The 23,847-nt window shown below is 47.5% G+C and overlaps 1 protein-coding gene across 3 annotated transcripts in view; it reads left to right on the top strand.

Annotated features, from left to right (window-relative positions):
* UBE2K (ubiquitin conjugating enzyme E2 K) overlaps nucleotides 1-23,847 on the top strand; it is a 231,459-nt gene that overhangs the window by 149,223 nt on the left and 58,389 nt on the right. For all 3 annotated transcript variants that reach the window (XM_085642239.1, XM_085642240.1, XM_085642238.1), the window contains one exon: nucleotides 939-1,067. In XM_085642239.1, coding sequence (XP_085498365.1) covers nucleotides 939-1,067 — 129 coding nt within the window. The remainder of the gene's footprint in view (nucleotides 1-938; nucleotides 1,068-23,847) is intronic.

The raw sequence follows: 23,847 nt of genomic DNA, 5'->3' as shown, positions 1-23,847 counted from the left end.
GTCTAGGAATAGCAGGATTAATCTCTGATATTTACAAAGATGTATTCTAAATAATCTTCCCAACTAATCGCACAAGGGAAACCCCATTTAACAGTGCCTGGGATACATACCTGGATAAACAGACGAAAGGTCCACCATGAATATCCACATAATACACATTGGCAGCACAACTGGCTTTCCACTTCAACGGATACTATATCCGTCCCCCCACCTACCGACCCATACTACTGATATTAACTGTGCTATCCCCGCCATATGCATGGTTGGTACACACTGAACTATGACTCAACCTATGCGTATTGGCAAATTGAGGGCCCTCTGGCCCTCGCCCTCCCCCCCGCTTAACGAGAGCCTAGAGTGAATCCGCAAACATGGTTTCAGCCCCAGATGGGCAGTTTATTAGAATACTGATGCCAAACTATTTACACCCGATGCTCACAGATTCCTCACTGTGTTAGAGACCACCGTACCTCCCTTACGCACTGTTCATAGCGTGGAAACTCTAGGATCTCCACACAATGCAGCACACTTTTATTGTTAATATGTGCTGTATTGAATGATGTACTATGATTTTGATCAAAACGCGAGAAATAGGACTCTGGAAGCTTTGGGTCTGTTGAATGTGGAAACAAGGGCTCTGATGAGTTTGATAAGGCAAAGCTTTCAGCTGCACAGGGAATTTCCAGCTCCTTTTCAGGTGCCACTGCTGATCCCAGCCTGCAGTTCTGACTATTTTTCTGGCCCATCCAACATTGCAATAGGGATGTTTCTTTACGAGTAATCCTTTAGAAATAGTAGGTTAAGGTAATCTCTTGGACTGTATATTAAGACTCCACTTAAAAATGACTGGAGAAAATAATGTGCACTGATGGAAAGTGTATAATTAATCACGACTGCAATCTTGTGTCTAACGTTTTCTTTCTCTTTTTGTTTTATAGTACAAACAAAATCCAGATATGTTTAAACAAACAGCTCGACTTTGGGCACATGTATATGCTGGAGCACCAGTTTCTAGTCCAGAATACACAAAAAAAATAGAAAACCTTTGTGCAATGGGGTTTGATAGAGTAAGTATTCCTACTAGTTGGTTGTACAGTTAATTATCAAAGATTACTTTCATGATGTTGCATCATAATAATGACGATACTCAAAAGCCTGCACTCCGGTACTAGGTCAGATTTTTCTTTCCCTTGTCCTATGCTAAACAATTATAATAACTTTGGGAGTTGGAGAGAGGTGTGGCCTTCAATAGGAAATCTTCTTAGTCTTTAATAATATGATCGCGGGAGAATAAATTTGTTGTGTACTATTTTCTTACTTTTCATTAGAAGCAGTTTCTTTTAAGGGTAGGGGGCTCAAAAACATGTGCTTGGCATGAAATGAAACTATTTTTTGAGTGGCACTTTCATGGAGTATCTTAAATATTATGCGTTTCTAAGTGTGTATGCAAAAGTGCATCATTACTTACATTTAATAGCCATGTCACGATTTTATAACAAACTTGTTAATTTAATTTGCATGTATAAGTAGCTCCTATAGTTAAAATTTACATATGCATAAGGATTCCTTTAATTTCCGTTTCATTTTTTTGACCTTTAGTCATTTGGTGTCGAACAGCCTATAACAAAAGGACATCACTACATTGTTTTGAATCACCTATTCCAATGGTACTTAACAAATATGCAATTCATCCTCCTTGTTCGCGCTCATGCCAAGCGCTGTTGTGACGCTGCATGTCTGTATTGTGCATGCTCCTCCTCCTGCTTCGCTTTAGCATCCCTCCAATCTCTGCCGTCGTGTCTTCTCCTAGCCACCTTGCTCCAACTTTTGGACACCCACTGAAACCAAGGCTCTATGTCCATCTCCTTGAAGCCAGGAATCCAGGTGCGTTAGGATGGAGTGGTCCGCCTAGATCACCAGTAACCGCAATCCTGCCTGCTCTGTTCTATGGGAAGTCGGGGGGGGGGGGCACCAGTGGACACCTCTCCTCCTACTGTAGCTACTGGGGAAGGTGCTTCTTTTGCTGTGGTGGTGAGAAGGGTGGCAGAGGTCCTGGACCTTAGCCTACCCTCAGTAACAGTTGAGACTAACGTCTTGACAGAGATGCTTCAGCCGGAAGAGACCTCCTCAGAACTGCTTCTTCCATGCTTGGCACTTGGTCTAAACCCTGCACTGGGGCTCCTTGAGAGCTTGGTGGTCCAAGATTCCACCTTCCATGTAAATCCTGGCACATTGTCTACCATTCCACTGGATCCGGAATCCAAGAGGCTCAATACCTTAGGAAATAGAATGTTTTGTTCCACTAGAATGGCACTGCGGTCTGTGAAGACTCCATACCTTTTGGGATGCGACACCCATGCACTGTGGGACTTGGTTGTGCAGGCGCTGCCCATTGTCCCAGAGGAGGCCTGGGCCCTACTTTCCCAAGCTATTACAGGCGAGAGAGATACAGCCAAGTTCACGATCCGATGTGGTCTGGGCACGACCCACTCGTTGGGTAGAGCAGTTTCTTTGTCTATGGCCTTACGGCACTATGCCTGGATGAGAACAACTGGCGTTCAGGGGATGTCCAAGCATCACTTATGGACATGCCCTTTGATGGCTGTTGTCTCTTCGGAGACAAGGCAGACTTGGCGCTTGAGCTCTTCAAGCATAGCGGGGCTACTGCCAGGTCCTTTGTCCTTTTCATGGTCCTTCAACAACCCCAGTAAGCCTGTTGCACTTTTCGTGATGACAGAAGGGGCTTCCAGCCATGTCTTGAACCCACCCAGCCACCTCAGCATGCAAACTTCCCAGCCTATGCGTGGCTAAGGATGCGGTACCCGTATACCCAGTGGGTCGGGTGGACTGAGGTTGGGTAAGTCTACTACAATGCTGAAACCTCTAAACCTCTTTTTTCTTTTTTTGCCATCTTACCATTATGGGCATCCGGGGGGGGGGGGGGGGGGAGCAGGATAAGTCCTCACCTACCCCCCGTAGAGTTCAAGGACATCAGACCGTTGGGTTCTTCTGATTGTCCAAAGGGGCTACCGCCTTCTCTTTGTGATCTCACCTCCACCCTTGTCACACACTTGCAACAGGCTGACTGAGGACAAGCTCCTGTTACTCCGCTAGGAAGTGATGGCTCTTTTGGCCAAGGGAGCCATAGAGAGGGTTCTGGCTCCAGAAGTAGGTTGTGGTGGTTTTTCCAGTTATATTCTGGTGCCCAAGGAGGACTGAGAACTTCGTCCTATCCCAGACATGCGCCGTCTCAATTTCCTCCTCAAAAAGGAGAAGTTTAAAATGCTCACGCCCTGTTTGCCCTGGACCCAAGAGGTTACATGTAGCATTGGACTTGCAGGACACATACGTCAACATTCCTGTCCAGCATGGCCACAAGCACTTTTGTTTCATAGTGATACTTTTTAGCCTTACCAGCGCCCCTCAAGTGTTCACCAAGGTGATTGCCTTGGTTGCAGCTCATCTGTGGAGATCAGGGGTTCCAGTCTTCCCCGATTTCAACAACTGGCTTGTGAAGGTGGGCTCGCCCCAGGATGTTGCCTCCCACCCCCAGAATATGGTAGATCTCCTGTGTTTACTGGGGATCACTAACTACGTGCCGAAGTCCTACCTGACTCCTTCTCCGGCGCTCCTTTTCATCAAAGCTGTTCCGGCAACAGTGCAGTTTCGGGCCTATCCTCCTGAACAGCAAGTCCAGGATATTCAAACTATGGTACTGGCATTTCTGCCTCTATCCTGGGTTTCGCTTAGACAGACTGAGGTGACTGGACCTCCTGGCCTCCTGCATCCTGATTGTCACACATGCCCGCTGGCATACACGGGCTCAGCATTGGGACCTGAAGTTCAAGTGAGCGCAGTATCAGGGGAATCTCTCCAAAATGGCCCAGATTTCGGAGGGAACTGCAAAAGATCTGCAGTGGTGGTTAACAAACCCCAATTGGGTCTGTGGCAGACCCTTCTTCCTTACCAAACCAGATCTAACAGCGGTGACGGATGCATCACTTCTGGGATGAGGCGGCCATCTGGGAGGGTTGGAGATCAGAGGCCTCTAGTCTCCGGCAGAATCCGGACTCCACATCAACCTGTTGGTGCTCCAGGCGATCCGGCTGGCATTAAAAGACTTCCTACCCTCCATCACGGCAGGCTAGTGCAGCTGTTCACAGACAACACTACTGCCATATGGTACTGCAACAAACTGGGCTTGGTGGGGTAGTTGACCCTTTGTTGAGAGGTCCTGTTTCTCTGGCCATGCCTGAAACGTCAGTGCATATCCTTAGTGGTTCAACACCAGGCTCTCTAAATGCCAGGGCGGACAAACTCAGCCGAAGGTTCTTAGTGGTTCACGAATGGCGTCTCCATCCGGAGGTTATGCAAGGTCTCTTTCAGCAGTGGGGAGAGCCTTGGTTAGATCTGTTTGCCACCAATGAGAACGTGCAATGTCAGCAGATCTGCGTGCGGGAGTTTCTAAGGCGGCTCTCGTTTTTAGACACTTCATCTCGAGTGGAGCTCCGGCGTCCTGTACACCTTTCTGCCAATACCATTCCTGTGCAGAGTTCTCAAGAAGATCAGGAACAACCAGGTTCAAGTCATCCTTGTGACTCCGGGCTGAGCTTGAAGTACTTGGTATCTTGAGCTGTTGAGCATGGCCATCAGTCCTCCGATCAGGCTGCCACTTCCGAAGGATCTTCTGTCATAGCAGCCGAGGGTTCTCCACTTAACCTGTCAACCAGGACCTACTTTAGGGTAGTGAGACCTGTGCCAGATCGAGTTTTGTCTAGTGGTATTTTGACATCATAAAGTAGCGCAGAGGATTATTCTACCTGCTGCACAAAGAAGTGTAGTACTCTGAAAATATACTGGCTACCAGTGTGGATTACATGTGACTCCTACACCTTGTAATCCTCATTGCCTACCATACATTGATTTACACACGATTCATTGTGTACGTGTAATGTGTGTGATGTAAAGCGCTCTGACACCCTACATTATTACGAGTAGTGCTACAAAAGAAATTGACCCCTTCAATGCGCATGACGGAGCGGTTCCGTCATGCGCATCGGTAGCGCTGTGCGTATGACGGAACCGGTCCGTCATGGCCCGCCCGCGCAATAGAACCTTCAGCACAGCGTGGTAATCCGCGCCGCGCTGAAGGGGTTAAATAAATGGAGGATGATAGGGAGGGAATTGGGGGGGGGGGGGATGCCTACAAAGATGGTCACACCGGGCACCACCAGCGCTAATGCCGGCCTTGCTGTCTGCGTCTGCCTTCGTGCATGGAGATTGAGTGGTGGCAGTTGTCCACTTTCGACCTTCCGCCCGAAGTCTGCAATTTTATCTTGGCAGCCGGGTGTCCTGCCACCAAGACTGTATACACCTGCCTTTGGAGCAAGATTGTAGCATGGTGTGCAGAGAAACAGATTGACCCTCTTTCTGCTTCCCTTCTCTCAGGGCCTTTATCTTTATACTTCTCTTGCCCGGCATGGCTCTGCTTTGGGCACTTTAAAGGGCTATCTTTCTGCAAACTCAGCATTTTTGCAGTTGCCAGATCTGCCTTTCCTCTCCAAATCCCCTGTTGTAAATAGGTTCTTGAAAGGTTTGCAACATGTTTTTGCCTTCGCCGTTCATTATGCCTCAGTGAGATTGTTGTATCTTCCCCTTTCCCTCCCCTTTGGTATTTTCCATCCACCCCCGTATTCCTCTCTCCTTGGTATCTTCTGAAGCTTACAATGGAATGTTGACAATCTGCTTGTCAGTTAGAGAGCGGTTGGCCTGTACAAAGAAGTGTTACCTGTGCTCGGCTCTTTGTCACTTCATTACACTGGCGACGATCCTGTGGAGGGGGCAGATCAGGCCAACTCCCCTTTTCATTTGCTCTCAGATACCTAGGAACAGCGGTGATATTCGTGAATTGACTGTGCTGGACCAGGGGCTCCCTGCGCTACTGCCCACACGTCTTCCTAAGGCTACAGACGGCTGGAAGGATTTCACGTCAGTGTGTCGATCTGCATACGACGTGGGAGAATTTTTTCTGTCAGTTTCTTCGACCTGATACGCCTCCTCACGCCCACAAGCGGGCGGAGTTACAGGGTCTGGTTGGTGAATTCGTTTGCCTTGTTTTCACGCCTTCGGGGGCGGTCACTTTGAGGCAGCTTCCGCGTTTACAAGCTCAAGGCTGGTTGAGGTGTAGTTACGCCTCCTTCGTCACCCTGGGCGAGGTTCACGCGGCGTCTCAGGAGATTGTTGTGGGCAACGGAGGTGTCTGGCGGCGGAATCCTGCAGCGTTACCACACGGTAGGCACCCTTCTCTTCTGAGGTGTCCTTACGGTGTGCTGGAACTTCGCGTTTTTGCAGGATCCTGTTTGCAGCACTCGGTGATGTTCCTCTGCAACTGAAGCTTCGTTATTTACAGGGTCCTGTTCGGAGCAATTCTTCTCGTTCTGGTAGGATTGATATTGTATACGCTGTCAGCGGCTTCCTTCCTGCGAGGAGTCTACGTTTCCTGCTACTTTGTTTTTGGCCATATTATCTTACTGTGACATTCTATTCTTCTGGCCTGTTACTTTAAGTTAGGGGTAAAATTATCTACCTCACCCCGCCAGAGAATTCACATGTTTCTCAGAACCATTCTGGTTGACCCTGTCTGCATTTTCCCCACAGTGTCTTGCATAACGTTCCTAGGAGTGGTGGGTGATTCCGTATTGGAAATTACATAAACTATTAACTAGCGGTGAACTATCTTACTACATCCATTATACTGGTCATTGCGTATTATACATATTAGTGATTTAAGTTTATATGGTTCGAGGCATGTGGGCTGCTGAATTCATATCTGTGCATAGATCGCCGCCTAGTGTTGGGTCCGGATGTTTGCACGTTGTTGTCCTGGAAGAGTCTTCGAAGTATCCTTGGATAGGTGACTCCTCCCATGGACTACAGTGCGCATGGGCATCCTCTCCATCCTCAGATTGTTTTTTTCCGCCATTGGGTTCGGATGTGCTATCTTAGCTCAAGTTAGGAAAAACTTTTGTCGAGGCCACAAGGCCTTTAGTTCGCGTCGGTACTGTTTATCGATCGGGTTTCGATACTTTTTGTTAGTTTACTAACTTTCAGCACCGACTTTGTTCGCATTTGCCTGTCCATCGACTCTACTTCGACGATGGAATCCAGGACGCCATTCAAAAGGTGTCCGGTATGCAATGCGAAGTACCCACACATCGACGTCCATCCGGTGTGCAACAAATGCCTTTCGCCGGACCACGACGAATCGACATGTATGGCCTGTGCCCGGTTCCGTTCAAAGAAGACTCTGCGGAATCGTCGAGCGGCGAGGCTCGAAGCGCAGCACGCGGCACCGGCCCCAGCTGACATCTTCGACGAGGCTGACGACGTCGAAGAAGTAGAAGTCTTACCCTCCAGTCCCGTTTCCGAACACGAACACGAACCCGGATCGGACGAGGCCGACGAGTCACTCTTCCACAGAGGTGAAGACGACACCGAGGTAGGAGACGACGAGGAGGCCTTAGGAGCCGAAGAGAGTAGCTCCGATGATGAACAAGGCCTACCTGTTCAGACCGAAATTTCACCAGCGCCACAGACTATGGCTCCGGTCGAGGGATCGCCTTCGGGCCTTACCCGAGACCTATCACGCAGTCCTTCGGCCCCGCCCTCGGGCCCGGCCTCGGACGTTCAGCGGCAGCCATTACCGCTTAAGCCAGCTGGTTTCCCTTCCACGAAACCGAAACCGAAAGCTGCTCAGGTTCCTACGAAACCGAAACTGAAAGTGGCGCTAGTCGGATCGAGGCCTTCAACACCTTCGACGCCAGCGCACCGGGTCGGCACCGACCGCACCAAGAGAGACTTCGGTGCCGAACTCGAGACGGGCGACATGGGAGTCGACAAACGGAAGAAGGTCATCGGCGCCGACAAACCTGCCCGGTTACCGGCGTCGACGCCACCGACACCGAGGGCCGTCCCGCCTGCTACGCCTCGCAGCACTCCCTCGACGACACCAAAACCTCACGTGTCGAAGACGTCGACGGTGATCTCCGCACCTCGACTCGATGCGCCACGGGCGCAGAAGATATCTGCAGCCGCCTCGACGACCCTGGCGGGGGCCACGACCTCTAAGGCGCCCCGAGTACGGCCTGGCGCGATGCCAGGCTGCAGATCCAAGGACGCCCTCCAGGACCCGTCGGGTTCCGGTTCGGCTCCGGCGGTTTCGTCGGTGCCGACCAGCATTACCTTCGGCTTGCCTCCACCCACAATCCCGAAGGCGTTTCAACTCAGGACACAGGTCACCAAAACTGCGGTTACACCTGTCGAGCCGTCTCCGTCACACGTCATCGACGCCGACACTGGCAGGATGATTCTCCACGGCCGAAGGATAACTTCGGAACCGCCATTGGAGCCTTTCAGGATCCCGCTAAAGAGGAAGCTGCCTGTGGACTCAGAACCTCTCCTGTATGAACCCTTCTATTCACCCTACCAGGATCCACACCGGGCCTCCCCCACACGCTCCGACACGGATGCATTGGGGGACTACTTGGATGAACAAGTCCCCTACCATGTGGACACGGACCCTGATGACCAGCAGGACCCTGACCAAACTTGGGGCGACCCTGCAGACCCCAGTGCACCTCTTGATGCACAGGACACACAACTATATGGGCCAAAAACATCACCCACAGAGGATACTGCGGCGTTCAACGCTCTGATTGAACGTGCGGCAAACAACCATGATGTACAGCTTCACTCTGATATCATCGAAGATGACTTTCTAATGGACACCTTTGCATCCTCAGAAAGACATGTAAAGACTCTGCCAATGTTGAAGGGGGTCCTCAAGCCAGCCACTGACATTTTCAAGGAACCCACCAGGGCACGAGTGATAAACCCCAGGATCGATAAAAAATACAGATCAGCACCTGGGGATCCTACTTACATCAGAGGCCAATTACCACTCGACTCCATCGTTGTGGCGAATGCCCGCAAGAGGGCACACTCGCAGACAACGGGTGACGCTCCTCCCCCGGACAAAGAGTCCAAGGTGCTAGAGACCTCCGGCAAGCGAGTTGCCGCACAAGCTGCAAACATATGGCGCATAGCTAACACTCAAGCGCTCCTCGCTCGCTACGATAGAGCGCACTATGACACACTGGAGCAACTTCTTCAGCACCTCCCTGACCCCTACAAAGAAGGTGCAGAAATCCTTATCAGAGAGGGACAGCTACTCACAAATGCTGCCATTAAATGTGCACTAGACGCTGCAGACACGGCTGCCAGGGCCATCAACACTAGCGTCATCCTACGACGTCACGCCTGGCTACGTATCTCAGGATTCAAGCCTGAGGTACAAAACAATATACTTAATCAGCCCGTCAACCCCGACTTTTTGTTCGGACCTGAGGTTGACACCACCCTCGAGAAGATAAAAAAGGACACGGACACTGCAAAGTCCATGGGCGCCCTACAAACTCAGTCCTTTCGGAGCGGCTCCTTTCGTCGCCCCGGAAACAAGGGGGCAGGTAGAGGACAGGGGTCACAACAAACATATAACAAGGGTAATACGCAGACCACCTACGATAAGAACACCCGAGGTGGCTATCGTGGCTCCAGTACCAAGGGCAGAGGACGTGGCTACGGCAACACCAGGTCCTCCCCCAAGAACAAGCAGTGACGCCCTCTCCCTTCCTCCCGACCACATAACACCTGTCGGGGGAAGGCTACAACGGTTCCTGTCCACGTGGAACTCCATCACCACGGACAGGTGGGTCAAAGATATTATAAAACACGGTTACTGTCTGGAGTTAACTTCCACTCCACCCACAATACCACCAAGAAACCGTCCTATGTCCTCAGAGCACTTAACGCTCTTACAGCAAGAGGTAGAAAGTATGCTTCTAAAAGGCGCTATCGAGCTCGTACCCATCCACGAGCAGGGCACGGGGGTTTACTCCCTCTACTTCTTAATTCCAAAAAAGGACGGGTCGCTCAGGCCTATATTAGACCTGAGACCCCTGAACCAGTACATTCTTTCAGAGCACTTTCACATGCTCACTCTACAGCAAGTCCTTCCGCTTCTCAAGCAGGGAGACTTCCTAGCATCACTGGACCTCAAGGATGCGTACTTCCACATACCCATCCACCCCTCACACAAAAAATACCTCAGGTTTACTGTTCAGGGGCAGCACTATCAGTTCAAAGTCCTTCCCTTCGGCGTGACAACAGCGCCCAGGGTTTTCACGAAGTGCCTAGCTACGGTGGCAGCACACTTACGGAGGCAGCATATACACGTCTACCCCTACCTAGACGACTGGCTCGTTCAAGCGAAGTCGGCCCAGCAATGTGCAAGCCATATGTCCCGCACCATTCACCTTCTTCACAGTCTGGGATTCTCACTAAATTACCCAAAGTCCCATCTCCAGCCCGCACACGTACAACAGTACCTGGGCGCGACTATAGACACTCTGGCGGCCTCAGCTCAGCCAAGTTTAGTGAGGATCAACAGCATACAACTGCTGATCTCCAAGTTCAAACACAATCACTCGCTTCCAGCGCGAGTGTTTATGCAGTTGATAGGCATGATGGCCTCCTGCATCTTCATAGTCCCGCACGCGAGATTACATATGCGCCCACTTCAGGAGTGCCTAGCACGTCAGTGGAATCAGGCTCAAGGACAGTTGAAAGACCTAGTGTTGGTGAGCGGTCGGGCATACAACTCTCTGCATTGGTGGAATCCACAAAACCTTTGCAAGGGGCGACCGTTCCAAGAGCCTGTTCCACAAATAGTACTGACAGCGGACGCGTCTCTCCAGGGATGGGGAGCTCATGTACTACACTACACAGTGCAGGGACTATGGACGACACAACAGAAGAAGATGCACATCAACCTTCTGGAACTGATGGCAATCTTCCTGGCCATGAAGGCTTTCAAAGTACATCTGTGCAACAAGGTCGTGTTGATCCGGACGGACAACATGACCGCAATGTACTACATACAGAAACAGGGAGGGACACACTCTCCACAGTTGTCTCATCTGGCTCAGAGCATGTGGAAGTGGGCCATTCAGAGGAACATGTTCCTCATGGCAGAACACCTCCCCGGCAAGGACAACCAGATGGCGGATCTGCTCAGCAGACACAGCCACCAGATGCACGAGTGGGAGTTACACCCATCAGTACTCCAACCGTACTTCCAGCAGTGGGGTCACCCAGAGATAGACCTATTCGCGACAAGCGAAAACGCAAAATGCCAAAGCTTCGCCGCCAGATTCCCACATCCGCAGTCGCAGGGCAATGCGATATGGATGAACTGGTCCGGCAGATTTGCGTACGCTTTTCCCCCAGCACCGTTGATACCGCTGGTGGCTCGCAAACTCCGACAACACTCCCTGACACTCGTCCTAGTTGCTCCCACGTGGGCACGCCAGCCGTGGTACACCACCTTCCTCGAACTTTCCGTGGTACCGCATCAAAGGCTGCGGATCAAACCCGCGCATTTGACGCAGAACCATGGAGAGGTTCAGCACCCAGATCCGCAACAGCTGAACCTGGCGATCTGGCTCCTGAAGTCCTAGAGTTTGGCTATCTCAATCTGCCACCTGACTGCATGGACATCATCAAGGAGGCCAGGAGACCCACTACAAGAGCTTGCTATGCAGCCAAATGGAAAAGGTTCGTCATTTATTGCGGTAATAATGACATTAACCCGCTGGACGCATCCATCCACGACATCATATGTTACCTCTTACACCTATACCGATGCAATCTGGCGTACACCTCTATACGTGTCCATTTGACCGCAATATCAGCCTATCTGCAAACCAGGCAGCACCTCTCTCTATTCAGAGTGCCTGCCATCAAAGCATTCTTGGAAGGACTCAAACGAGTCATTCCACCTAGTCACCCACCGGCTCCAATGTGGAACCTCAACTTGGTCCTCACACGCCTGATGGGTCCACCCTTTGAACCTCTACACTCATGCGAGATTCAATTCCTTACCTGGAAAGTAGCCTTCCTGGTAGCGATCACTTCCCTAAGAAGAGTTAGTGAACTCCAGGCACTAACCGTTCAAGAGCCATTTATTCAGGTTCACGCCAACAGGGTCGTACTACGTACCAACCCCAAATTCATGCCCAAAGTAATATCGCAGTTCCACATGAACCAGACTATTGAACTGCCCGTTTTCTTCCAAAACCCACAAACTGTTGCAGAGCGGGCATTACATACACTAGATGTACGGAGGGCCCTCATGTACTACATCGACAGGACTAAACCCTTCAGGAAGACAAAACAACTATTCGTTGCCTTTGCCCCACACCACAAAGGTAACGCCATCTCCAAAGCAGGGATAGCCAGATGGATAGTTAAGTGTATTCAAATCTGTTATCAAAAGGCAAAACGCACATTAACTATTCCACCACGAGCCCACTCAACACGCAAGTTGGGGGCTTCCATGGCCTTCCTAGGAAATATTCCCCTGCATGATATATGCAGAGCAGCCACATGGTCCACTACACACACATTTACAAAACACTATTGCGTAGATGTGCAGTCAAAACAGCAGGCAGCTGTAGGACAGGCTGTTCTCAAAACACTTTTTCAGACCGCTGCAGCTGGCACGGGTAGCCGCCGCCAATAGAGGGCACTGCTATGTATTCTATGCACAGATATGAATTCAGCAGCCCACATGCCTCGAACTGAATATGCTACTTACCAGTATGCATCTGTTCTTGGCATGTAGGGCTGCTGACATTCATATCGCCCTCCCTCCTCCCCGGCGCCTGTCGCAGCTGCAGCTCTCAGAATTATTGCAAGCATGGTCATCACTTTCTGTATCTACTCCATCACTGCCACAATGGCGAAAAACAATCTGAGGATGGAGAGGATGCCCATGCGCACTGTAGTCCATGGGAGGAGTCACCTATCCAAGGATACTTCGAAGACTCTTCCAGGACAACAACGTGCAAACATCCGGACCCAACACTAGGCGGCGATCTATGCACAGATATGAATGTCAGCAGCCCTACATGCCAAGAACAGATGCATACTGGTAAGTAGCATATTCATTATAAGCTTGTTATTCTATGCACTAGTTCTTGCAATTATTGTGGGGAGTCATTTTAAACCTTGAGGAGAGCGTTGTGGGCAACAGTGGTGGTTGGATTCCTGTGCCACTGTGTTTTCGTTTGCATTTTTTTTTTTTTTTTTTTGGGTAAAACATGGGCACGCCAGGCATTTGCCAACCACCTTCCTTCCTAAATGACTGTGGAGATCCAGAGATCCATTGGAAGGAATGGACTAAACTATTTGAGTCCTATTTAATTGCTATGGGGGGAGAAAGGTTTTCCGCCTTAAGGAAACAACACCTTCTCTTGCACAATATTGGTGTTCATGGGCGAAAAGTGTATGAAACTCTGCCAGAACCTGAGTTGGAGGAAGAAGATGATTTAGATGTGTATGACATAACTATGTTAAAGTTAGGTAATCATTTTGGGGACAAAATTAATGTGGTCCTTGAACGTCATAAATTTTTCAGTAGGTCCCAAGGAAAAAATGAGTCTGTTAAGAATTATATTGCTGTTTTGAGAGGGCTAACTCAAAGGTGCGATTTTGGGGAACTAAATGATTCGCTCATTCGCGACCAGTTGGTCAGATGTACAAGTAACAGTAGAATTCAAGAGAAGTTACTATCCAAAAATCCATCCTTAGAGGAGGCCATTTCTATAGCTCAGTCTATTGAACACACTGCCAAATGTATGAAGGAAATCAAAATAAATGAGGAAGTAGTAGCAGCAGTTCAGGTTGATGGCCCTAACAAGAATTCTCCTAAAGTCAGACAAAAAGGAGAGGCGTCTGTGAAATGGCCAAAAGATCAACATGATTTCAAATGTTATAGATGTGGCAGTAGTAATCACCTAGCTAATAATCCATTGTGCACAGCTCGCAATGCTCATTGCAAAAAATGTAACAGAAGGGGACATTTAGCTAGAGTGTGCAGGGACAGCGAACCTAGTCAAGTCAAAGTCATCAGTGCATCCAGTGAGGATCAACTTAGTTATGTGTTCCAAGTAAGGAGTTTGGTGGAAAGGAATGGTAATGAATACCCTAAATGCGATGTAGTCATAAATAGTGAGTCTTTTGAAATGTTTGCAGACTCCTGCTCGCCTTTTACCTTATTAAATGTGAATGATTTCAGGAAAATAGGGAAAGAGCATGGCATGGTCATATCTACACCTGACATTTCACCCCATGGCTATACCAGAGACCCTATTCCATTAGTGGGAATGGTGGAGACACGAATTCATTTTAAAAGTAGGTCCACGATGGGTAAAGTCTATCTGGTTAGCTCAGGATCCAATCTTCTAGGGTGGCGTCACCAGAGGGAACTGGGCATTATCCTTGATCCTAATAGCAGGGAACAGGTCAAATTAATCAATGAAGCCATTGAACAGTCACCCCTCTGTAATGAATTCCCTAATCTTTTCTCTGAGAACCTGGGATTACTTAAACACTATCAGCATAAGATAAAAATTAAGCAAGGAGCTAAACCTGTGGTGCATAAAACCCGTCAAGTTCCTTTGCTCCTAAGACAACCATTGAAAGAGGAACTCGACAAGTTGTGCCAACTAGGCGTCATCTATCCCATTGAGGCATCAGAGTGGGTATCCCCAATTGTCATAGCTTCCAAGGCCAATGGACAGGGAATTCGTCTTTGTATTGACTTACGCAGCCTTAATGAAAACATTTGGGTGGAACGGTTCCCTCTTCCAAACATTAATGAAATGTTATGCACCATGGGTAAAGCCAAATTCTTTTCAGTAATAGATCTTTCCATGGCGTATTATCAAGTTGATCTCCACCCGGAATCTAGGCCACTAACAGCATTTGCTACGCCTTTTGGCACCTACATGTTTGGAAGGATGCCGTTCGGTCTGGCTTCGGCGGCGGCTGTCTTCCAAAAAATGATGCAAAGGGTACTAGAAGGAATTCCCAACTGTATGTGTTTCCAAGATGATGTGTTAGTTTATGGTGCAGATGGAAATGAACATGACTCTATATTTAGGGAAGTGTGTACTAGACTAACTAAAGCAGGTCTTACTGTGAGAAAAGAAAAATGCAAAATCAAAGTCACGGAAGTAGATTATTTGGGCCACAATCTGTCATTTGAAGGAATAAAACCCAAACTCAGTCTGGTTCAGGCAGTCGAGAACGCACCTGTACCAACGAACAAGGAAGAGCTAAAGTCCTTTTTAGGCCTGGTAGAGTACATGGCTAAATTCATTCCCAATTTTGCAGAAAAATGTGATTCATTAAGAGAATTGTTAAAAAAAAATTGTGAATTCAAATGGGAAAAAAAACATTCTGTCTCCATAAATAATCTGAGAAAAGAAATTATCAGCTCACGTGCTCTGGGCCCTTTTGACCATAGGAAGAAGACCATTTTATGCACTGATGCATCCAACAAAGGTCTCGGGGCCACTCTATTACAGAAAGGAGACGGTACGGAAACCATCATAGCCTTCGCTTCACGCACCTTAAGCCAACCTGAACGGAATTATTCCGTAATTGAGAGGGAAGCCTTGGCATGCTACTGGGCCATCAGCCATTTTAAGTTTTTTCTGTGGGGAAGCTCTTTCACGGTCCGTACGGATCACAAACCCCTAACGCACATTTTTTCATCTAAAAAAGTAAGTTGTGAGTCCCCCAGGATAGCTAAATGGGTCTTGGGGCTGGAGAAATATAACTTTCGCATTGAATACCTTCCTGGTCAGGACAATGTCCTTGCGGACTATTTATCCAGGTCTCCCATTACATGCAATGTTGAGGAAGACCCCCTAGACACTCCTATTTTTTCTGTTCTTTTACCCTCTTTTACTGAGGAGGAATGGAATGAGGGAATGGAGAAAGATTCCAACATGGAGGCACTTAAAAGATACATCATAAATGGGTGGCCGGGAAAATGTAGCGATGTTACGGAGAGCTTAAAGGGATTCTGGGAAGTTAGAAATGAGTTGAACATCCAGGGTAACAAAATCTATCGGAATTCCAAAATTGTGCCACCTGAAGCACTCAGAGACAGGATAATAGATCTGGCACATGAAGGCCACTTAGGGAGAAGTTTCACTAAAACTAAAGTGAGGAACAGTTTCTGGTTTCCTAAGATGGACTCTAGGGTAGAATGGAAGGTCAAGGACTGCTGTAATTGTGCTAAAAGCGACAAAGTAAAATCTACTCATAAGGTTCCCCTTTCCCCTGTGGAGGTACCTACTGTTCCATGGACAAAACTGGCTGTGGACATAATTGGCCCAATGGATACTCTAGGTCCCCAAAGGAGATTCATGTTTGTTCTGGTGGATTATACTTCCCACTGGGTCAATATCAAATTCACTTCTTCCACTACAACTAAGAACCTCATTGCCTTCTTAAGTTCAGTGTTTTGTTATGAAGGAGTACCATCCACTCTGGTGACTGACAATGGGGTACAATTTACTTCGGAGGAAATGTTAGTCTTTTTGAAGAACCATAACATCAAGCATGAGAAAACGGCTCTCTACTGTCCCAAGGCCAATGGACTAGTGGAGAGGATGAACCGTTTGATCAAAGAACATATCCAACTGGCCATATCTAATGGGTTCAATGTAGACAATTCCCTGAGAGACTGCTTGTGGGCTTACCACACGGCACCCAATTTGGTGACGGGTATTTCTCCTTTTGTGGTGTTGAGAGGGAGAGAACCTGGAACAAAGTTGTTCCCCCTTTGGCTTGAAGGGGGCAAGACGGTTGTCTACGACAGAACAAAAAGTCAGGCAAAAGTGCAGCAACATCAATCCCGCTATAAAGGATGGTATGACAAGAAATATGGTGTGAAGGATTTAAAAGTTAACACCAACGATGATGCAGTGATAAAGAAACCCACTAGGGTACAATTGGGTCAGAGCAAATTCTTCCCTCCTCAAAAGATAATGAGCAAAGGGAGAAATGTGGTGGAATGTGAAAATGGTCAGGTATGGAGTGGGGATAGAGTTGCTGTGTAATATTCCGTGCTTTTGTCATTGTTATGTTGGGTAAGGAGATGTGTTGTATCTTCCCCTTTCCCTCCCCTTTGGTATTTTCCATCCACCCCCGTATTCCTCTCTCCTTGGTATCTTCTGAAGCTTACAATGGAATGTTGACAATCTGCTTGTCAGTTAGAGAGCGGTTGGCCTGTACAAAGAAGTGTTACCTGTGCTCGGCTCTTTGTCACTTCATTACAGAGATATTAATCTAGTCCTAACTTTTCTGATGTGCGCTCCCTTTGTGCCATTGCACAACTGTCCTCTCCGGCTCCTTACCATCAAGACTGCCTTCCTGGTGGCAATAACATCTGCCTGGAGGGACAGTGAGCTTCAGACTCTGTCATCCAAGCTTCCATACCTGAACATCCACCCAGATAAGCTTGTTCTATGCACTGGAGCATCCTTTAAGCTGAAAGTGATCACTCCATTTCATGTAGGTCAGTCCCTACTTTCAACTCTCTGCCACATCATTCCAAGGAAGAGGAGTGACTTCACTGTCTGGACCCAAAAGAGCTTTGTTATTCTACCTTGACTACATGTTGGAATTCCAGGTGGACGTCCAACTCTTCGTGTGGTATTTTGGAGTGAAGAAGGGAAAGGTCATGCAGAAACAGACAGTTTAGTTAGTCTCTACCAGATTAGAAGTTGCCTTAGGTAAGTAACTTGTTCTTCTCAACCTTTGAAATTTTTGCGACTAAAACAAACCAGCATTTGCAATGCAATAGGTCTCGCATTTACGCAAGTTTGAGCTATTGGCATTATAAATGACCATGCATTTTATTTATGGTTTGGTTTTTAAAACATAAATAAAAGGCCTTGTCATTTACAATGCCAATAGCTTAAACTTGTGTAACTGCGAGACCTGTTTTCTCAGCTGGTCTGATCTATCCTTACTCCACAACCTCGCCCACGAGCGAGTACCATTTTCAATACCCAATACAATAGTTGTTGCCTATTTATCTTTTGCAATTTACGGCCATTGACCAAGACAATAGTTCTTTCTTGTCGTAGGTGTAACGTTACTTGTGTAATATATCTGGATTAATGGACAGAAGAAGCAAAATACCAGTGCAAGGAAGATATTTAAGAAGTTGATATGAAAAGGAGGCAGCCGCGAGGCAAGCCTCAGGAAAGAAAGGAGAGACCACGAGTGCTGCAAGTGGCTTAACATTTGCCACCTTTAGAAGGGCTGGGCTGGGCGGGACTCAGCAAGAGCAACGTAGGCTCTTTCTGTGGGACAGACTGTGTACTGGATTCAGTGAATTGCATAAAATGAGCCATACGCTGGAGAAGTCAATTGCCCTTCGCGGCACAGCAAGGAGGTGGCACGGGCTGAGACGCAAGACTGGGCACAACACAATACATCCTGGGCCAAGCTCTGGGAAAGCCATACTGGCACAGGGCCAGGCCCCACCGAGCTGCTCACAGGCGCAGGCCTCAGGCGCAGACAGAGGCATTTTTGGGTTGGTCTCAGTGAAGCTTACGGGACTTGGCACACGGAAAGCCATCCTGATGACAGACGCCTGCAGTATTCACAGCTGGGAGACAGTTGTGTTGCAGAAGCAAACCCCCACCATCGACCTCCTCCACTGCAAAAATACTCTCATGGGCATATTTTTTTATTCGTTACCACCAACTCGTGCTTTCCAGCACTTTCCATAGCAGGGAATCGGTTTCTTAAAAAAAAAAAAAAGCAGCACTGAAAGCGATTGTCGCAATCGCTAGTGTCAACAACTGGTGGTGCGCGGCAGCGACAGCAAGGCGAACGCGCGCGCTGCTGTGCGTGCTGGCCACCGTCTGGAATGGGCGTTTCAAAGGCGGGACAATGTCCCGCCTTTGCCCAATTGCATGCTGTATTTATTGAAAAAAAAGCACGCGAAAGCCAATTACAGCAGCAGAAAGCCCTTTCAAGAGGTCTCGCCCTGCGCAAGCAGAGCTGCGAACTGCAACGCTAGGCACGAGACCTAAAAAGGGAAGCCAAGTATGATAGTCATTCTTTTAAAGACAAAGCAGATATTGGTAGTGTTGTTGGAGGAACGCCACCATTCTGATTGTCAACATCTCCCTCCTGCCTTTAGTAAAGAAGAGACTCCTATAACGCTATATTAAACCATTACACTAATCTCATGGCCATTGTAATGAAAGATTTCAACAAAGATCTAGTTCTTTCTCACCCATTTAGTCAATCATAAGACTCACCCAACTTGGCATATAATGTGATCGTTTTATGACAAAAATAAAATCAAGACCCCTGCTGATTCCACTCATCTGTTAAACCTTTTATCTGATCTTGGATTTATGTAATTTACTGAGATTGCCCACTTCGAACGATCGTCTTTGTTTATACAACCATTCATTACTGACAGTTTTTTGTTCAGTAACTACTCAGAAGTTTTACCATAAATCTGGAGTCATGACTGGGACTATTTTTTAAATCCAACTTATAACATTTATTTCCTTCTGTCCAAAGAATGATGCAACGACTGACTATTATGTTCTTAATAAACCAACAGTGATCAACTTAGCAAAAAAAATACACATCCAAATACAGTAAGACATCCGTGTAAAAAAAAAAAGAAACAAAAAAAATACCGAAATTAGAATTTTGAGATAATGTGAGAAAACAATCAAAATATTAGTAATCGATTTAATATCCTCTATAGTCTTCTTGTAGAAATAAATCATGGACTGAACTTCAGAAGGCAATAAACCTGAAAAACAGCAGACAATTTTAGTCTCGGATTTTGGACACATGCATACAAACCTTCCAGCTGTGTTCTTTATTTCAGAAAACCGATCGGAATCTGATATTAAACTCTTGACCAGTAACAAGAATACGTTGGCAGCCAAAGGTTCATACTGTGATAAAGCTCCAATCATTTTGCAATAAGGCTTGAATCGGACCAACAAGAGTAGGCTGTCTTAAGCGGCTTGCCTGACTGGCAAACTGTTAGCCGTATTTAAAACCAATTTCAAGCTTTGGAGTACCTTATCATTTAACCTATTCTCAAAATTGTTATATACTAGACTGATTCAACCATTCTGAAAAGGGTCACTTATCAATCCAATCCAATCCATAAATAGGGCTCCCAAAACCGATCCTAAAATCTATTGTCTTATAGTGCTTCTTGAAGCTTAAGGCAAATTAGTTGCAAAATTGTTACTGCAGAAACTAACAATATGGGCGACAGAGCAACATCTTTTGCATATGTTTCAAACTGGTTTTCGGCAGGGATATTCTACATTAGATAATGTTGCACGCACATGGTTTGCAATCAGTGCACTCCACAAAAAGAAAAATCAAATCGGGAAATTGACTATTCACTGTTGCATCTTAATATAGCTTTAAATAGTGCAACACTGCTGTAAGTCTAGTTATCAACCAAGAATAATAAAATACTCTGCAGCATTTCATTGTTTATAGTTTCACATGCTTAAATATTCCCCATCATTTGACTTGAAACTCAAGATTGTCAATGTTAACCGCTAAGTTAGTGAAGCTTTCACAAACCCCAGTTCGGAGTCTGAAGTAAAAAAATGCCAAAACAACGTCGCGAAGTTCAAACATGGGTTTGTTGTAGTACATCAAAGATTCCCAACAGCCATGTCCAACTCCCTCAGCCACAATGTTGAACATTCCAAGGGTTATAAGGGAGAACCAAAGTTCAAAGAACACAGGGAGGGCGGAATATACCATTTGACATGAAAAAGAGAAATTGAACAGGTTATATACAACTAAGGTGGAAGATTATAACACATCTCCCTTATCAAACTATTTAAGGAGAAGAACCAAAAATAATAAATGAGGAGAACAAAATTTAGGGGGAAAAAGAGGATGCCAATTCCTTGTGAAGCTGTAAACAAAAAAAAATACAAGAGAACTTAATTAAATACAAAGTCCTTGTGCCACTCAGAACATTTTTTCCTCCTACTTTGTCTGACATCACCACCTATGGTGGGTTGCACATAAATCCTGTGGCCACTATTGTAGTGAATTTCTTGTCCAAAATGTGCAACCAATCTATCCATGCTCCACGTGTCCATCTGCCATTGTTATTACATTTTTCCCCCAACTTCTTTTATTCTTCCAGGACCATAGAATTTATGGTATTTATTCTGGTTTGTGTTGAGTTTCTTTATTAGGACCCAATGTCCCACCCTCCATTGACGTTGTTTGACACCCTATCCGTCGTCATAGTCTTGCTTTTATTTCTTTTGATGAACCAACATTTTCTCTCTGGTCTCTTGCTTATTCAATTGCAATGACATATTTTCAAACAACCAATTAGGAGTTAATTTGGACCCTGGCTTGCGACCTCTCAATAAATAGAATGGCGAATAACCTTTCACACAGTTAGGTGTGATATGATATGACCAAAGCAACTGAATTATTGGCTTAGAGGAGACCATGGCCAATTGTAAAGCATCATTGATCATTTTGTTACAACGTTCGACTAAACCATTCGCACGAGGGCAATATAGAGGAGTAGAAATATGCTTGATGGCCAGACTGACTAGAAATTCCTTCATTTCTTCTGACACAAGTTGGACACCATTGTCTGTAATTAGTGCGAGGAATTCCTTCATTGGTGAACACTTCAGAAAGAAAACATGATAGTTTTGGTGTCGACCTTATTGACCAATTTTACAGTAGTCCATTTAGAAAAGTAAATTTAACAGTTGACAGCCTAAGCAAAAACACTGAAGTCTATGGCTTAATACCGTATAGACGAAACACGTGTTGGCATGTTTTGCAGCGTGAATCTTTCTGGATTCACTATGCTGTGCATTATTCCGCGATCTTGTGGTTGGGTCCGGATTCGTAGTCTTTTCTTTGTTTTTTTTTTTTTTTTGTAGCCCAGGTGGGCGTCGACGTCCACCATTTGGTGCACCTCCCGTGACGTCGTCGTGCTTCCTGCGGAAGTCCCACCTTTGGGGCGCCATCTTCAGATTCTTTTTTCCGCCGTTGGGTCTGGATCGTCATCGGGAAGCTCCAGAATTACACTCGAAGGAAGAAGGAAGAAAAGCGAGTTTCGTCGATAGAATCACTAGAAGATATCAGGAAAGGAAGAGATTTCATCAGGAGCGCGAAGAAAGGAGGCCCAGCGCCCCTTTTTCTTCGACGGCCTTGGAGAATGCACGCTCAGAGACCCTGAGCGAAATGGACAAGACGCCATTCAAGTTCTGCCCAAACTGCCACCACAAGTTCGCGCAGAAAGACCAGCATCCGGTCTGCAACCTCTGCCTACCGGTCGGTCACCAGAGTATCGACTGCAACGCCTGCTCAGCCTTCGCGCCGAAGACACTCAGGGTGAGAGAGCGGCAGAGAAGAGCCAACGCCAACATGGATGGCAAAGGGAAGCCCCCGACGTTCTACGATCTGGGCCTCTCCACGGACGACGAGGACAACGTCGCCGAGACAGCCGAAAACTTCACGGTCGTAGAGACCGACAAGAAAAAAGAAGACTAGGTAAGAGAATCGTCGAGCACAAAACAGAAAGTACCTCGACAACACGAGGGTGACTCGAGAAAATCCGAGTCAAAGTCCACGAAAGGAGCCCCGGCGCCGAAAACTTCGACGTCCAAAGGGGGAACCACGGACAAGAGGCCGAGCGGATCCTTAGAAAAGGACTCCCTGGTGCCGAAAGACGCCGAAAGGCAAGGGTCGTCGAAAGCATCCCATGAGACGGGCCGATCGACGCAGAAAGAACGTTCGACGTCGACGCAAGTTTCATCGAAAAGACCCGCGGTCGACGCCGAAAGCATCTCCGAGATGGAGAAAAAGAAGAGGCGACTCGAGGCCGAAATGGAGAACATCCTTCAAAGGAAGAAGGAGTTCGACGCCAGGATGAAGGAGTTCAAGATTCCAACGGCTTCATCGGCGGACGTCGGTGAGGGCGAAGACGAGTTCGACGCCGAAGGGCTGACAAGGGATCTCGAAGAGGAAGAAGAGCCCTATTATGAGGGAGAAGCCGAGGAAGAAGACCAACGGTCGTTCTACGAATCGGCGGCATCTACCAGCAATGACGTCGAATGGCACGATCTCGACACCGAAAACCCGGAGGAGCCCGTGGACACGTACCCTTCGAGGCCTTCGCCACCCGACGACATCGGGGTCTACAATATGGTGGTCAGGAGCGCAGCAATGGCCTTCGGCGTCAAACTCGACGAGGAGAAACCGAAAGCCGATTTTCTCGTCGAAACACTGCTCCCCATCCAGACAAGGAGCCAGTTCCTACCCATGCTACAAAGCGTGATGAATCAGGGGAGAGAAGCCTTCAAGGAACCTGCGACCTGCCGGTCGATCACGCCCAGGACAGAGAAGAAATATAAGCACTCCTCCCTGGACCCCCCCTTACATCAAGGGTAGCGTGACTGCTGACTCCATCATAGCCTCCACGGCCAGGAGAAGGGCCAACGTACCAGCAACTTCGGGCCCACCTCCGGATAAGGAGAGCAGGAGGATTGACCTCACAGGAAGAAAGGTCGAGAGGAACGCCGCAATGCACTGGCGCATGGCGAATTCAAATGCACTCCTCAATAGACACCAATACCAGCACTGGGATGAGATGGGGGAACTAGTAAAGCACCTCCCCGAAGAATACCGCCAGAGAGCCTCTCACCTGATAGACGAAGGCAAGAACATCGCCAACTCCTGTATAAAGACGGCGTTGGATGGGGCAGAGACTTCAGCAAGACTCATGGCCATAGGGGTCACAGAGAGGAGGCATGCATGGCTAAGAATCTCGGGATTCAAACCGGAAGTGCAGAACAACATCCTTGGCACCCC

This window comes from Triturus cristatus, chromosome 2_2, assembly GCF_964204655.1.
Source record: "Triturus cristatus chromosome 2_2, aTriCri1.1, whole genome shotgun sequence".
In the NCBI taxonomy this organism is placed as follows: Eukaryota; Metazoa; Chordata; class Amphibia; order Caudata; family Salamandridae; genus Triturus; species Triturus cristatus.
Note: the sequence above shows the minus strand (reverse complement) of the source record. Positions and strands in the feature narration are given on the sequence as shown.